The sequence below is a fragment of the Microtus ochrogaster genome, chromosome 22, assembly GCF_000317375.1.
Source record: "Microtus ochrogaster isolate Prairie Vole_2 chromosome 22, MicOch1.0, whole genome shotgun sequence".
In the NCBI taxonomy this organism is placed as follows: Eukaryota; Metazoa; Chordata; class Mammalia; order Rodentia; family Cricetidae; genus Microtus; species Microtus ochrogaster.
The window spans coordinates 10,770,114-10,786,262 of NC_022023.1; the positions used below are offsets into that span (position 1 = coordinate 10,770,114).

Here is a 16,149-nt window from a genome sequence, read left to right on the forward strand (position 1 = left end):
AGACACTACACACAGGACAAACCAGCAAGCACATCAATATTTAACACTTTTTTTTTTTTTTTTTTTTTTTTTGGTTTTTCGAGACAGGGTTTCTCTGTGGCTTTGGAGCCTGTCCTGGAACTAGCTCTGTAGACCAGGCTGGTCTCGAACTCACAGAGATCCACCTGCCTCTGCCTCCCGAGTGCTGGGATTAAAGGCGTGCGCCACCACCGCCCGGCTTAACACATTTTTTTTGTAAGCAGAGTCTATTGGCTATTTTCATCCAGGACAGACTAGGTAAGTATTTTTGCTGTTGCTGTCAGGTTTGCTTGTTTTGCTTTCTTTTTTGAGACAGGGTTTCTCTCTGTGTAGCGCCAGCCGTCCTGGATCATGCCGGCCTCAAACTAAGAGATCCACCTGCCCCTGCCTCCTGGAGTGCTGGAATTAAAGGCACACGCACTAGCCTTCCTAAGAGAATGTATCTGTGTCCTGGCTGGTCCTGAACTCCTGGGCTCAGGTGTTCCTTTAGCTCAGCCTCTGGAGTCACTGGGACGTTTGGCTGCGTGACACAATACCCAGCACTATTGTTGACAATTTGACAAAAAACAGCACCTCATGTTTTAATTTGTACTTTTAATTGGGGAGAGCGAGTCTTTCTCACATATTTGTGGGCCATTTGAATTTTCTGGGGAGACTCGTCTATCCACAGCCTTTGTTCTGTTGTCTTCTGTGCTGATTTTCTCTTAACGATTTATATTCTTTGCATATTATAGGAATTATTATGTAATATATTTTCTCTGTCACTTGATTTTTGTTGAGGCTGTTTCACACAAGAGGTTCTACAGTTTCACAATGTCCCATGCTGCCTTTTCTTTTGGCTCCAGTGTGCCACGTTGCACTCAGAATTTCTCTAGATGATTCAGCCACTGCTTCAGATGCTCTGAGAAACAATGGCCACACTTGCAGTGGCAGCAAAGAAAATGTTTATTTAAAAATAAGAACTATCACACGAGATACATTTAAATATTAATAGAAGTGAAAACTTCAAATGGTGTAACAAGACTAACAGCTTTCTGCTCGCAGATGGTCAGACGCCGACAAACAAGACCTGTGTGCTGAGAGGGGCTGTTAGGAGAAGCACACGCAGGCCTGAGGAATGTTCTATTTACAGGCTGTTAAGAGAATGCATACGCGGGCCTCAGGAACGTTCTATTTACAGGCTTTGGAGGAGCCATGATCCCCAATCTACTTGCTGCTGATGTTGCTTGAGAAGCACACGAGGCCGAGCTGGATCCAGTTACACCAGAGAATTTACTTTTAGAAGACATTTTTCTGCTTGTAGTAAAGCCCCTAAAATGTGGCAAAGAAAAGAAAATTAAAATGCTAAACGAGACCAAGTTAATGGTCTTTTTTAACTTGCTAGGAAAACGAGCATGATTTTCTCTGTCTTGTGTCTGTCTACATTTTCTGCCTGGAAATCCAGAGGGTAGAGTGAGTTTCCTTTCTAAAGTGACTCGATTCTATGGGCTGTGACCACCTATGGACCCTCTCTCCAGTCACACCTTCTACAACCTACAGCCAGATGCTCCGGATCTGTTCTGACAAAAGAGGAAGTGAAGACATCTCTAAAAGACCCCAAATCTCTGGCTATCAGACACCCTAGAATTAGCGAACTGGCACAGTTTTGTGGGTAGTGGAGATGGGCAGAGCCTCTGGGTGGCCACTTCCTAGGCACAACATGGATCTTGCTCTGTAGGGAGGGACCAAGCTGCCTCATGCATTGGTCTGGCATGTGTCCGGGCCACGTAGCCGGCAGCAGCTACACCCAAAGACCTGCCAAGTCTTCCTGCTCACTGCCTCCTGCACACAGGGAGGAGGGCCCTGCCATAGCCTGAGCTGAGTCGGGTGTATCACTTCTTTGCTGACCTGAGCATAGCAACCCTGCCAGTGGGTTTACAGAGACAGTGGGCAGCCCCTTCAGAGGCTCTGCAAACTCACTGAGGTCCACCATCAGTTCCAGAATCCAGGGTAGTCGATGGCATTCCAGGGCACACTGCTGGGGCTAGGTAAAGAGTTTTTCAACATTTTAAACCTCTTGCTGGAGGGAAGGCATTTCACTGCAGATCTGGCAGAGAAGCAGCCTAAAGTTTCCCTATGCTGACTTCCTGCTGAGAAATGAAGCCCGGAGCAAAAACCTGCTGTTTATGTTGATTTACAGAACGAATCTGCCAACAGCAGCCTCCATTTCAACGGCTCATCCATTTTCCTCCCACTCAGAGAGCTTAGAACACACCTGGCTCATTGTGTCATTCTGAAGAGGTGAGCCCCAGTGGTCTGATGGGGTGAAGGGCTTTGGCAAGGAGCCCCACAGTCTCCCACTGCACAGGTGAGCAGTGTGGGGGCTGGAAACCCTCTCAGGGCTGGGTTGTGAAACCCAGAGGACCAGAGTAGATGCAAAGATGCTGCGGCTAGTGACTAGTTACCAAGCTGGTAGGCACAGACTAATTACACCTGGCATGGAAACTGGTGCCGGCTGTAGGATACTATGAAGTTGGCTTTGTTTTCTGAGAAGGTGTCACACAGCCCAGATTGGCTTTGAACTCGGTTATTTCCTTGAACTCTCATCTTCCTGCCTCCCACCTCCCACGTGCTAGGGTTAGAGGCACGGCCCTTCATGCCTGGTTTAAGTATGAGTTTTAGTCCTTAAACTAGACTCCAGGAGGCACAGCAAAGAGCTTCTTTCTCACAAACAAATGCTGTGAAAATGAAATAAAGGAGCCGGCAGCAGTGAACGTGTTGGCCTCCTTTCTTCTAACAAGCAAAGCCAGATGACAGATCGCCCACGCTTTCAGTGTCCACAGACAGGCAGAAGGGAAAGTGCTTAAGCAGTTGTGTCAGCCAGTGTCCAATCCCACCTTCCCACGCAGGCCAGGCCGGTTTCCCCACCCTCAACCCGACGGGGTTGGACCAGAAGCTTTTTAAGGTCTTCTGCTCTGTGAGCAACCAAGGAAACGAGCGTTTCTCCAGGGAGAAGAATAAATGAAGGAAATGAGAAAACGTCCCCACTGAAGAGTATCTGATGGCCACTTGCGCACTTAAAACCACAAAATCAAGCCACCATTTATGAAGGCTATTAATTCTGTACTCTGTCAGAAGTCTGTTTATGGATTTAACAAGAAAAGACAATTTGGTGACACTGCCTTCTTTTCTCTTCTCCCACATAATCGTGTTTCTATCCCCAGAAGAAGAGGGAGGGAACTGCAAAGGTCACTGCAGCTTTGCCTCCTCCTGTCTAAGCAAGTCTGTCACAGTGCGCAGTTCTGTGGGGCCACCATATCTGGATCAAAGGCAAAGATGCAAGGCAGAAGGTGGAAGACACCTGGCAGAGGCTGGGAGAGGGGCTGGTGGATATGGTCCAATGGGAAGAAACAAACCTGCTGCCAAGACCTGGCCACTCTACCTGTTTCTTCCTGTGAAGACATGTTGTAGCTCAAAGCCAAGCAAAGGGAAGGGCGGGGAAGACAGAAGCCACTTACACAGCCCTAAAGAAACCTGGCTTGCCTGGCTTTTGGATTTCCCCATGTGGTATTTTCTCAGCTACCCTGCTAAGGCTAGGTAGGAGCCACCTCTCCAAGTCACTGAAAGCAGGGGGAAGGCTGGGATGTAGCTGGGCTGACAGGCTTGTTTAGCATGCAGGAGGCAATGGGTTTGATCTCATCACTGCATAAAGCATGTGTGATGGCCCACGTAGCTAATGTCAGTACATGGGAGGCGGAGGCAGAAGTTGAAAGTCAGGGTCATCCTCGGTTATAAACCAAGTTCAAGGCCAGACTGTGAACAGGAGCCCAGAGAATCCTGCAGTCACAGAGGAAGTGTAGCAAACACTGGAAATTTATTTACTCAGTGAGTATGAGTTGTGTTTTGGGTGGAAAAGTACCTTAAGAAGAGCAATTACCTCAAAACAAACAAAAATTCCAAGGTAAGGTCAAAGTTTTAGAAATTTTTGTAAACTCTGAAATAGATTATTTTAAAAATCTGAAGCCATGCTTGTGTTTTGATTTGGGTCTTAACCATCAACCCATTACCTAATCATGGCTAATTTAAATATGTTCTTTATGTGCACCTCTGCTCTTTTCCCCTTTCACTGATGCTGCAAAGGACATCAGAGACCATACCCCTTTGCTTTGAAGCCACCGTTACTAGCTCTCCTCCTCTTGGGCCTTTGGAAGGCTGGTATTTTCTTCCTCTTTCTTTCATTTCTAGTTTGATTTGCAAAGTAGTGAGAAGATACAGGCTCCTCGTCGTCAGCCTCCTCCGGTGTGTTCCTCCTGGTGTGGCTCATGCCTGGGGAGCTGTTCTCAGCTACAAATAGGAAATGCAGACATTTACAGGTGACCCTGGGTTTGGAGCCCAATATTAGCTGCTTTCCTGGTGCTTCCCTGCTGTATGGATTCAACAACTCAGCAGGAATCAAACATTTCTAGTTTTAAAAGCTCAAGTGTATTAAACGGCAATTTATATCTAATAAAAGAGAGACAAAATTCATTACTTAAAAAATTTTGTGGTAATATTTAACTCAACTGGAGATGTCAGGTTTAGTTCCCACTCTACTGCATGAGGCCTATGTCCATTTCACACTGAACTAAGCTGAGGTGAAGGATGCCACAAGCATTAGCTGATTTTATTCACCATCTTAAACATACTGAGAAAAAAAGTCCAATATAAAAAGGCAACAAATCCCTCATCTTTAAGCAACAGTCTCCTAATAATAAACACACCAGAAAATTCAGTACCGTATTTTACTCCTTGCAGACGGATGCCATTTCTTTGCATAATTGTTATGAACACTTCACATATCAGGCTAACAAGCAGGAACCTGGCCTGACGAAAACATTTGCAAGGGAGAAAGTAATTTTCATAGATATTTGCATCTTTTTGTTTTGTTTTTCAAGACAGAGTTTCTCTGTGTAGCCCTGGCTGTCCTGGAACTCACTCTGTAGACCAGGCTTGTCCTTGAACTCAGAGATCCACCTGCTTCTCTCTGTCTGAGTGCTGGGATCAAAGGCATACACCACCACTGCCTAGCTCTCGTTTTCTTGATTGATGAAGGAGTCCAGCCCACCTTTGGCCAAGCTGTCCTTGGGAAGGTAGTCCTGGAGTGTTGTACAGGAGGATAGGCTGAGCAAGTCAAGTATGGAACAAGCCAATAAGCAGTGTTCTTTCATAGCCTCTGTTTCAGCTCCTGCCTTGGCTTCCGTTAGCGGACTATGATGTGGATATATAAGCCAAACAAACCCTTCGTTCCCAAGCTGCTTTTGGTCCTGGTGCTTACACAGCAGTGGAGACCCAACTAAGACAGCAGCCCTACTGAGGGTGCTAACTCACTGTACGGCACAAGCCACCCCTTCTCTCAGTTTCCCTTAGTCAGCAACTCCTACACCAGTGCTGGGCTTGTGAAGAGGCACCACAGGACAGACCCACTGCAGCCTTGGGAAGCTCCGCTTTGATGTCCTCACTGAGTCAGGCTTGTGTTCCCGTGACATGTTCATTTTCCCAAAGCACTTAAGCCCTACTCTTACATGTTATCTTAGACATGCTTGTTAGATAACATGTTCCTTCCTCAGATAAGGACACTGAAGCACAAGGAGGTTGCTGGTATCCTGACAAAGATCACACAGTGAGATGATGGTAGATCTGGAATGGGTCCCAGAGTCTGTGACTCCTTGGGCACTTGCCTTACCAGAACAATGTGCAGGACTGAGGGCTCAGAGGTTCCCATCTGTCCTCCATTAGTGGGCTTTTTTTTTCTTTTTGAGACAGGGTGTCTCTGTATAACAGTCTTAGCTGTCATGGAACTCATTTTGTAGACCAGGCTGGACTTGAACTCACAGATATCCACCTGCCTCTGCCTCCCAAATGCTGGGATTGAAGGTGTGCGCCACTACCGCCTGGCTCCATTAGTGGGTTTAATGACTGGCTTCCCTGAAGACCTAAACACCGTGTCCTCTTGGAGGTGCCTGGCACACCATGAGGGGCTGCTCCTAGAACCTGGATTCCAATGTGACAGGTGTAGGATGCATTAATCACATAATTAAATTCAGTGAGATACACTGCTTAACACTAAAACAAGCTTTTAGAAAACATGTTTGGCGGGATACTGAACCTGGCAGTGTCCATTCTGAGTATTTCTGTAATACTGGAATCACTTCTGCACCATATTTTTCCAGCTTGTCTTCAGTAACACCATCAATCTGAAGCAAAACCTCAGGATCAGAAGATAAAGATTCTGTGTGTGGACATAAAATTAAGAATTTAAATTACCACTCATAGAAAACCCACTAAATTCAAGTGCATCCACTCATTTGGCTCATATTTGTTAAGACCCAACTATTGCTGGGCACCAGATACATGCATGGGGAGTTTTCTAAAAGGCAAAGTTAGACTGGAAATGTAGCAAACAGGTTGGGGGGCAGGAGCCACCATCCAATTTTAGCAGCAAAGGCATAGACACTAAGGTAGTGAGTGCGAGACAGCCAAGTGTCTGGGGGAAGCAGGAGGGTGGGATCTGTGCTGTGTGCTCAGCCTTCAGCACACCCGGCTCTTGCCCACTACCCCCAAGACTTGTCTAGCTGCAAGACTGCTGTCCCTGCATTTGTTGCGAACACCTTCATTCTAGTCCTAGCTCTGATTCTTTCCCTGTCGTGCAGACATGCACATTCCACCTCAAGAGACACACTGCATTGCTGCTGCCCCAGCCCAAGTTTGTTCCTCCTCTGTCAGTCCCACACAGGGTGAGACAAGTGGAGCCTGGAGTCCTCTGTAGAGACAGCACACACATCTTATGGCTGGGCAAGCCTGAGGTTAAAAGGTCACTCTGGCTGCTGTATATACAGGAAAGGGTAGAAAGGCGTGCGTAGTGCTTCTGAAGGAAGAAGGATGGGGCAAGTCAGATGTGGGGGAAGAGACTAGGAAGGCCTGGATCTGTTCTGGAGGCCAGGAGTGCTGGCTTTGGAGAGTGAGCGGGTGCTAATCCCTAAGTTTTTGACTTGAGCAGAGGGTGGATTTCAGATCCTTTCCCATCTGTGATTTTCACCTCATTCCTATGTTTAGAAGAAAAGCGACAGACTGTGGGATAGAGCAGAAGGTTCATGAAGAAGGCTAGGGGGAGATGAAGTGGGAGAGGCAAGCAGATGCAGACCCTTTGACCCTTTGGCAAAACTGTGTTGTATCTAGTGAGCTGTTGTAGTTTAGTGGTTTTGGAAAAAATAAAAGCATACTATGTTCACATCTGGAACTAAAGAGACCAGTTAGGAAACTACATTAATAGCCAAGGAAACCATCCTTTTTCCCTGACTCTAACTCACACACTGTTTCTGAAGTCAAGAAGTGTCTCATGAATACTGCTGGACAAGCTGCAGCTGTTCTGTGCTCACTCCTGCTTGTGCATGTGAGATCTTATGTACAGCTATTAATAATTAACAGTCGGCAGATCAACAAGCTCCCTGTTATTGGCACCTCAGAGTGAGTTTAATGACATGAAATGTCGTCAGAGAGCTGAGGAGATGGCTCAATCAGTACCGTCCTTGTTGCACAGGCACAGGATGGAAGTTTGGTTGCCAGCAGCAATGTAAAAGCTGGGCATATAATTCCAGTGCTGGGAGGCAGAGGCAAGGACATCTGAGGGTCAGCAGACAGCTGGCGATCCTAATTGTCTAGACCCCTGTTGGAAAAATAAAGGTGGATGGTGCTTGAAGAGAACAGCACACGAGACTGTCCTCTGGTTACACCTCACTGAGATTCTGTTGACATCTTCTGGTATCACCTGTACTGGAACAGTGGGGCTCAGGGTTAAATCCCCAGCACAACAGCACTGTAAACCAAAACCAAAGCCAGATCCCAGAGCCAGGATGGGGAATGTCAGAGGCAGGCAGCTGGACAGGGAAAGGTTTAATGGTGGATGGTAAAGTGACAGAGTGATGATTATGGGGTTTCATGAAGGAAGAGCAAGAAGGGATACACAGCAGTCAATGACAACTCATTCCCCAGAGACCTTACCACTGAAATTCTGGGTTAAGCTAACTCAGCCCATGCAAATAACTCAGATCAGCAAATATTTCTTAACTAAAGACACAGCAGTGTTATAGATCCAGATTCAAAGAAGCCTAAGACAGTTTCTTTAATGTTTAGATCCTCGCTGCAAAGAACTTGGACGGAAATAGCTCAGCGTCATGAAGGAAAGCAAAAAGTAATTGACATCTGGCTTTGTAGATGTAATTATTCACATCCTAACATTCAGCTCTACAGAAAAGTACAAGATTAAAATTATAGCGCATATCTGAACTGTATATATCTTAAATATTTTTACTTCAAGAAAGAGCTTAAGTGGTGTCTCTGGGTTGAAAACCCAGAGATTAGACCAAAAATAATTAAAATAGACCAAGACTTTACAAAGCCCCTTAGCAGCAGCTCATGCTTACAAGCCCAGCACTCAGGAAGGCTGGCACTAGGGCATTAGCCATTTGTTGCCACCCTGAACCACATAAGGTCCTGTCTCATCATGGCACAGTGGGGCACACACCTTTAATCCCAGCACATGCACAAGAGGTAGAGGCAAAAGCAGGCAGACCTTTATGAGTTCAAGGCCAGTCTGGTCTACACAGTGAGATCCAGGCCAATCAGGGTGACATGGTGAAACCCTGTCTCAACAGCAACAGATTAATGAAAAGACCCTGTCTCAGAAACAATAGTGTCCTTCAGTGAGAACTTCTGGCCACTGATCCGAGCCAGAAGAGCAAGGCGCACAGGCACTTACCTGCAAGCTTCTTGAGTGTAGCCGTATTAAAAATATTGAAGTAATGAACACCAAAGACTTTCCCCAGCAATTTGCAGACCTCTGTAAGTTCTCCAAGACATTTCTTAACTACCTCTTCTCTTTGGGATACTTTGGCCACTAGAGCTTTTTGTTTTTTTATACTGCTGGAATTTTCTGTTTCCATGAAGTCCACCTTAGTGAGAAAGAAAGTAATCAGAGGAACAGGCAGAAGCACACTTGTTCCCAAGGAATGGCATCTTTCAGTGTTTGACTTTTTTTGTAAAATTTATTTAAGAATTCTATTTAATAATATTGTCTGTGTGGGCATGAGTGTGCACATATGTATGTCACGGTGACTGTGTAGAGGTCACAGGACATTCTGGAGTCAGTTCTTTCCTTCTACCTGGGTTCTGGGGATCAAATTCAGGTTGCCAGGCTTGAATGGCAGTACCTTTGCCTGTTGAGCCACATTGCCTACCCTTGTATTTCTTTTCTGTCGAAAGGTATAAAACCCCCTTGGGAACAAGGACTGTACATTTTCCATCTTTCTATTTCCAGGGCCTGGCACATATACAAGAGTACCCTTTGATAAATGTATACTTAATTTTTCTTTAATTTAATTGTGTGCATGTGTATGGTCATGCACTCACATATGCATGCACGCTATGGTATGTTTGTAGAAGACAATTTACAAAAATCCGCTTTCTTCTTTGTTCATGTTGGTCTCAGAGATTTAACTAATGTCATGAAGCCAGGTAGCAAGTCCCCTGACCTACTTGCTAGCCCATAAATGCTTATTTAATGAATATAGGAAGATTTAGTAGCTTGAATATCTATTAAATCCATTTTGACAAATATCATATTAATTGGTTCAATTTCAAGATCTCTTTCCAATTAAGATCATAATATGCTCCTAAGGGAAGAACATCGAACTTTAAAGTCATGATATAATCTGGCACATTCACTGTGAGATAGCAAAATGATCATTTAAAATACCTTACCTTTAAGTGGCCATTTAGTACATCTTGGGCTCTAGTTCCTAGCATCACATAGGCGATTGGTTGGTCATTGGCATTGATATATAAGTCTTCATCCAAAATTTTGTCTAGTATCAGCTTTTTAAAAAGTCTTTCAGCATTGTGTCGTGAATAAGAAAATCCCTTTCCAAATATTCCTGACTGAATCTTTGCACTCTTACTTCCTAGAAGGTTCAAAAATTTAGATGAGTAAGTATAGCTGTATCATTATTCATACAGAAGAGGCTAAGAAGTCACTCAAGGACATCTTTGGACAAACAGGAGGGATCATCTGTTCCACAGGAAACCCCACAGCACAAACAGACTTCATTTCTGAGTTAGGAGCATATCTGAGGAGAATTCCAAGGTTCCTGTGGTTGCATGTACTTTCTCTCAGTGACAGGGAAGGAGCCAGCACCTTGTGCACACTGAGCTTGTACTCTACCCCAGCCCCTGGCTGCTCCTACTTCTCCTTGTTTTAGAACATGTTGACCAAACCACAGCAAAATTTAGCTTATTATTTTAAAACGTTGCATTCACAGTTTATAAAATTGCATTAGATAAATAGAGCAAAGAATAAAGAATTTATGTATGTGCTAGTAGCTTTATACCACTCGGTTATACTTTATATTTCTGTGCATTGTTGATAGAGTTACACAACATTTTGTTGTTTGTTTTTTGAGACAGGGTTTATATAGCCCAGGCTGTCCTCAAAGTTATCGGAGCTTCTGATCCTCCCATTCTAAGCACCTTCCAAGCACTTAGGATTACAGGTATGTGCCCTCATACCCAGCCTACCAATCTTTTAACAAGTATTTTTTAAGTATTTATTCGTTGTGTGCACACATGTGCCACAGCTTATGCTGCAGAAGCTGAGGACAACCTTGCAGGAGTTGGTTCTCTCTCAGTCGGGCTAAACTCAGGCTGTCATGCTGGGCAGCAGGCATCTGTAACTGCTGAGCCATCTTGCTGGCCGTCGACCTTTGCTCTCCAGGGCTGGGGCTGGAACTCTACGAGAGAGCCTTTGAATTGGTTTTCTAAATACCATCTCTGGTCCTACTTATTTAAATATCTATTCGATTATAAAGTAGATACTTAAATCTGCATATTTTGTTACACTCTGATAAAGCATACACAAATTCTAAAACCAAATGTAGCATTTTACTAGATCTCAAAAGAGGTGAAGCTGGAAGTGCCTGCATTGCCCCGGTCACCTGAGAACAGCAGTGATCTCATCACATTAACACAATTTTAAATGTTAAGCTAAAAATTATACTTTTTTTTTTTTTTTTTTTTTAAAAGACAGGGTATGTTGAAAATAAAGTCTTTCTCTTTTTCTCGCTGGGCTGTGGTGGCACGTGGCTTTAATCCCAGGACTCGGGAAGCAGAGGTAGAGGAATCTCTGTAAGTTCAAGGCCAGTCTGGTCTACAAAGTGAGTTCCAGGACAGTCAGAGAACCCCTGTTTCAGAAAACAAAACCAAAATTGCTTCTTTTAAAGACAAGATCTCATTATGGAGTTCTTACAGGTCTGATAATTTCTATACAGAGCAGGATGGCCTCAAACTCATAGACACCTGTTTGCTTCTATGTCTCCAGTGCTGGGACTGGAGGCATGCACCACCACCAACAGGTTCAAAAAACTTTTTGAGACAGTCTGCTACACAACCTTGGTTGGCTTGAAATTCAATATATAGACATGTTTAGCTTTGAAATTGTGGTATCTTTCTGTCTGTCTCCCAGTGCTGGGATTACAGGCATGCTTCACTATGCCTGGGGGGCTCACAATCTTATCACAATTCCCCATTTTAAAAGCCTGTAACATGGATGACTGATAACCAGAATGAGCAGCTACCTTGGAAGACTTTAACTTTATGAGGGTCAAATAATTACATCATTTGAAATTTCAGATGGTTTTCCCTAACATTCTAGAACAGGACCACTGCTCTGCTAACAGGCTTTTAAAGATGTACTCCACCGCTAAGCATAACATAAGAAAGCTCAAGGATGGAGATAAATTTTTATTTATTTATTTCAGATTTAGGTTTTTGCTATGTAATCTTAGCTGGACTCAAAATTTATGACAATTCTTCTGCCTCTACATCCCAAGTGACAGAATGTCAGGTATGTACCATGCGTGCACACGTAAGAGCTGGTGGGAAGCTGAAGAATGTGTGACAAAAAATCTTTAACCTCTAATCCAGTAATTTTTTTAATCACATGATTTCTGTTTAGCCCAGGCTGTCCTGGAACTTCTTATATAGACCAGGATGGCCTCAAACTCAGAGATTTGCTTCCCTCTGTCTAGTAACTGAGTGCTGGGATTAAAGGAGTGTGCCACTATCTCCCTGCTGCTGATCTTTTCATGAAAAGTCTAACAGAGATGTAGTCAAAGATTTGTTTGAAAGACTATTTTACCATTCCATTTTTATAACAGAAACTATGTCCTGAAATGAAACTACTTAAATTAGGAGACTGACTGTATCTTATCATATACAAATGAAATAAATTACACGGGCAATATGGTAAGGGAGGGAGGGACAGAGAGAAGGATGAGGATGGACAGGCAAGTCACAATCTTACTCTACCCTTGCCCTTCTTAACCTCCCTTCCATCACCTTTAATTTGTATGTCATGTGGGGTGAAGCCCAGCGCCTGGAGCATGGTAGACAAATGCTCTACAACTCAGCTACACCTCCAGTCAGGCCATCACTGGCTTGTCAGTTTGAGTGCTTCTGTGGTCACCTGCACCCAGAATACAAACCCTAGCAGTCCTTCCACCACGGGAGTTACCACCTGACATCTAGTGACTAACACAGTCCATGCTATGAATATACTCCTGCTCATTTACTGACTGTTGTACCTGCAGACAGGATTCTTGGCCACCTTCCTTCCTATTGTATGTATGTAGTCTGACCACTGGAAGCAGCGCCTTACTTCTTTTATTCTTACTTACTGTTCATTTACTTAATTATTCAGAGACAGGGTCTTACTGTTGCCCTGGCTGGCCCTGAACGCGGAGGTCCACTGGTCCTTTCTGGGTGCTCAGGTTGGGGCCTCTGTGCACTCCACTAGTATGCACTCACTTCTGTAGTCTCCAGGGTCGCTGACAACCACCTAATGCCAGTCTGGTTTTAGCACCTGTTTTATCTTTCTAACGCATTCAAGATTGTCTCTGGATGGGCAGTGGTGGCGCACGCCTTTAATCACAGAACTCAAGAGGCAGAGGCAGGCAGATCTCTGTGAGTTCGAAGCTAGCCTGGTCTATAAAGCGAGTTCCGGGCAGCCAACAGAGGAGTGTATGTATGTGGGCAGCAGAGGTTAAAGTTAAGCCTCTATCTGAAGTTCTCCATCTTGACTAGACTGCTGGCAAGCTCCTGGGAGTTTCCTGTCACTCACTAGGGTTATAGACAGAATTGTGAGGCCAGATCTTACATGAGTGGTGGGAAGTAGATCATTCCTGCGCTAAGTACTGTATCCACCGAGCTGCCTCCTCAGCCCAAGTCTGGATTTCTTCCTTCCTTCCTTCCCTTTCCTTTCCTGAGACAGTTTCCCTGTGTAACAGCGTGCCTCCTATGTGCTAGGATTAAAGGTGGGCATGACCACGTATGGCCAGTCTGGATTTCTTTATGTAGGTTCTGGGGATCAGACTCAGTCTTTGTGTTTGAAAACTCACCTTAGTGACTTTTTAATACACTTGTAATCATTCCTTTAGATTTCTAATCTTAACTGATATAATTCAAACAATATAGCAGAGGACTTACCCAAGAAAATGTCGACCAGCATGTTCAGAGTAAATCTTCCAGAAGGACCTACAGTTCTAGCTCCTGGTGATGAACTGTGTTCTTGAACAAATCTTACGATATTTTTCACATCATCAGTCACATCTTTTGTTTTATAATCCTATGAATAAAAAATTATATTCTGCTATAATTAAGACAAGGAGACCCAGTTACTAGACCTTAATATCAATTGTGGTAAAACTTACAATTTATTTTCACACTAAAATGAAGAATAAAAACTAAGACGTTCCTTTAATCCCAGCACTCGGGAGGCAGAGGCAGGAGGATCTGTGTGAGTTCGAGACCAGCCTGGTCTACAGAGCTAGTTCCAGGACAGGCTCCAAAGCCACAGAGAAACCCTGTCTCGAAAAACTAAAAAAATAAAATAAAATAAAAACTAAGACGTTTTAGGGACTGGAGAGATGGCTCAGTGGTTAAGAGCTTTGGCTGCTCTTCCAGAGGATCTGGATTCAACTCCCAGCACCCACATGGCAGCTCACAACTGTGTAGCTCCAGGGTATCTGACACCCTTATACATCATTCATGCAGGCAAACACCATTGCACATGAAATAAAAAATAAATAAATCATTAAAAAAAACCTAAGAAGTTTCAAATGTTCGTTCTTAAATTCTAGAATAATTAGGCCTCTACTGTGGCCATGTTATTGCTGCTTCAGATATATATCTTGTCTTTCAACTACCTACCATTCTTGAGTAGAAAAAACAGGTCCTTCATCCTTCACAATTCTTGGAACAGTGCTCTGTGCCTTATGAGACGACAGATTTTAGGATGAAAAGCACTGTCCATAAGTGCAGTTCACAAATTCTCTAATCTTTCTAATCTCTTGTCAGTCTTTGGTGATATATTTTTTCCTAGAATTATGTGGACCGGGTTATCATTGAACAGATACACCTCCAGAGTGGTGGATTAGCTACATGGGCCACTAAACATGATGATCCCTCTTAGTTCCTCTTCTCATTTCCTCAGGGTTTCCACTCTTTAACATCCTCATGAGTAAAGGACCCTTCTGTCTTCATCTACCCTAATCCTCCATACTGGCCTGCACCCCAAGTTCCTAGAACAGCCTGCCACAGGATGGGTACAGCGTGGGTAAGCGACAGCAGCGTTTCTAGGGTGTGGTGGGCGGAAAGGGCAGTGGACCTAGATTCTGTCCGCCCTGCACATTTCTGTGTCACCACTTACTGTGCTGTGTCACATGTCTGCTCCTTCAGTGGGTGTTCCTAGCCCACTGCAAGTGTGCAAAACCTGGAAACAGTGAGGCATCACAAACATTACAACAGGAAATTGTAAGCCAGGTGTGGTGGCTCAGTGTCTGTTATATCAAGACATGGGAGTCTGAGGCAGAAGGCTTGCTGCAAATTTGAGGTCAGCCTGGGCTACTAGTCTAGCCTGATTTCTGTTGCTGTGATAAAACATTCTAACCAAACCTAACTTAGCGGGGAAAAGATTTATTCCAATTTACAAGTATGCCTATGAGAGAATTTGGGGCAGGAACTTGGGAGCAGAAATCATGGAAGAACATTGGTTGCTGGCTGGCTCACGCTTAGTTAGCTCTCCTGCCCAGGGAATGGTGCTGCCCACAGTAGGCATCACAGGCTAATCTGATCCTAGCAATCAATCCCTCAATTGAGACTTCCTTCACAGCTGACTATAGATTGTGCCAAGTTGACAGTTAAAGCAATCTAGGACAACTATAAAGATCTTGTCTTTTAAAGTATAAAATAAAAAGGGTGGAGACTTGGGAATATAGTTCTTGGGTAGAGCACTTACTGAGTTTTGAGACATGATCTTACTATATAGCTCAGGTTGGCCTTACACTCTTTCTTGTTCCTGTCTCAGTTTCTAAACTGCTGGGATTGTATTATCACGTCCTTTTCATTGTTTTCAGTTAAACAAACAAGTAATTTCAAACATAATACTATTGTCACTACCTGTTTTAAGAATGAGATCTCTAAATATATGTTATAGTTGAATTTAAAATACTCTGCTTGTCCATGTTGGATTATTTTGATGCTTACATTTTTGTTTTTTGTTACTTTTTGAAACGAGGTTTTTATGAAGCCCAGGCTGGCACGGACAGATTATGTAGTAAGGACACCTTGGATTCCTGACATTCCTGATACTGCCTCCTAAGGACTTGTTCTACTATGCCTGGCCCACGTTACTATTTATTTACTTATCTTTTGGAGACTGGGTTTCACAAAGTAGCCTTGGTTGTCCTGGAGTTCACTGTGTAGACCAGGCTGGCTCAAACTCAGAGCGATCTGCTTACCTTGTTCCACCACCACACCTGACCTATTTTTTTTTAAGCTAAAAAAAAAAATGTCAGCAATTTTCTTGATTATTAAGGTTTTGTTTTGTTTTTTGTTTCTCTGTTGCAGCCCTTGCTGTCTTAGAACTCACTCTGTAGACCAGGCTATTCATGAACTAAGAGATCTGTTTGCCTCTACATCCTGGGTGGTGGGATTAAAAGTGTTGTGATACCACCGCTTGGTAAGTATTAAGTAATTTTTTTTTTTTTTTTTTTTTTTTTGGTTTTT

At 43.9% G+C, this 16,149-nt stretch overlaps 1 protein-coding gene across 1 annotated transcript in view; it reads right to left on the bottom strand.

The window, feature by feature from the left end:
* Positions 1-597: 597 nt before the first annotated feature.
* The window catches only part of Blm (BLM RecQ like helicase), an 81,959-nt gene continuing 66,407 nt past the window's right edge, over positions 598-16,149 (bottom strand). The window contains exons 17-22 of the mRNA XM_026784232.1: positions 13,570-13,708; positions 9,793-9,992; positions 8,792-8,984; positions 6,143-6,265; positions 4,155-4,341; positions 598-1,329 (exon numbers count right to left, since the gene is read on the bottom strand). Of these exons, the coding sequence (XP_026640033.1) occupies positions 1,155-1,329; positions 4,155-4,341; positions 6,143-6,265; positions 8,792-8,984; positions 9,793-9,992; positions 13,570-13,708 (1,017 nt within the window). The 3' untranslated portion in view covers positions 598-1,154. The remainder of the gene's footprint in view (positions 1,330-4,154; positions 4,342-6,142; positions 6,266-8,791; positions 8,985-9,792; positions 9,993-13,569; positions 13,709-16,149) is intronic.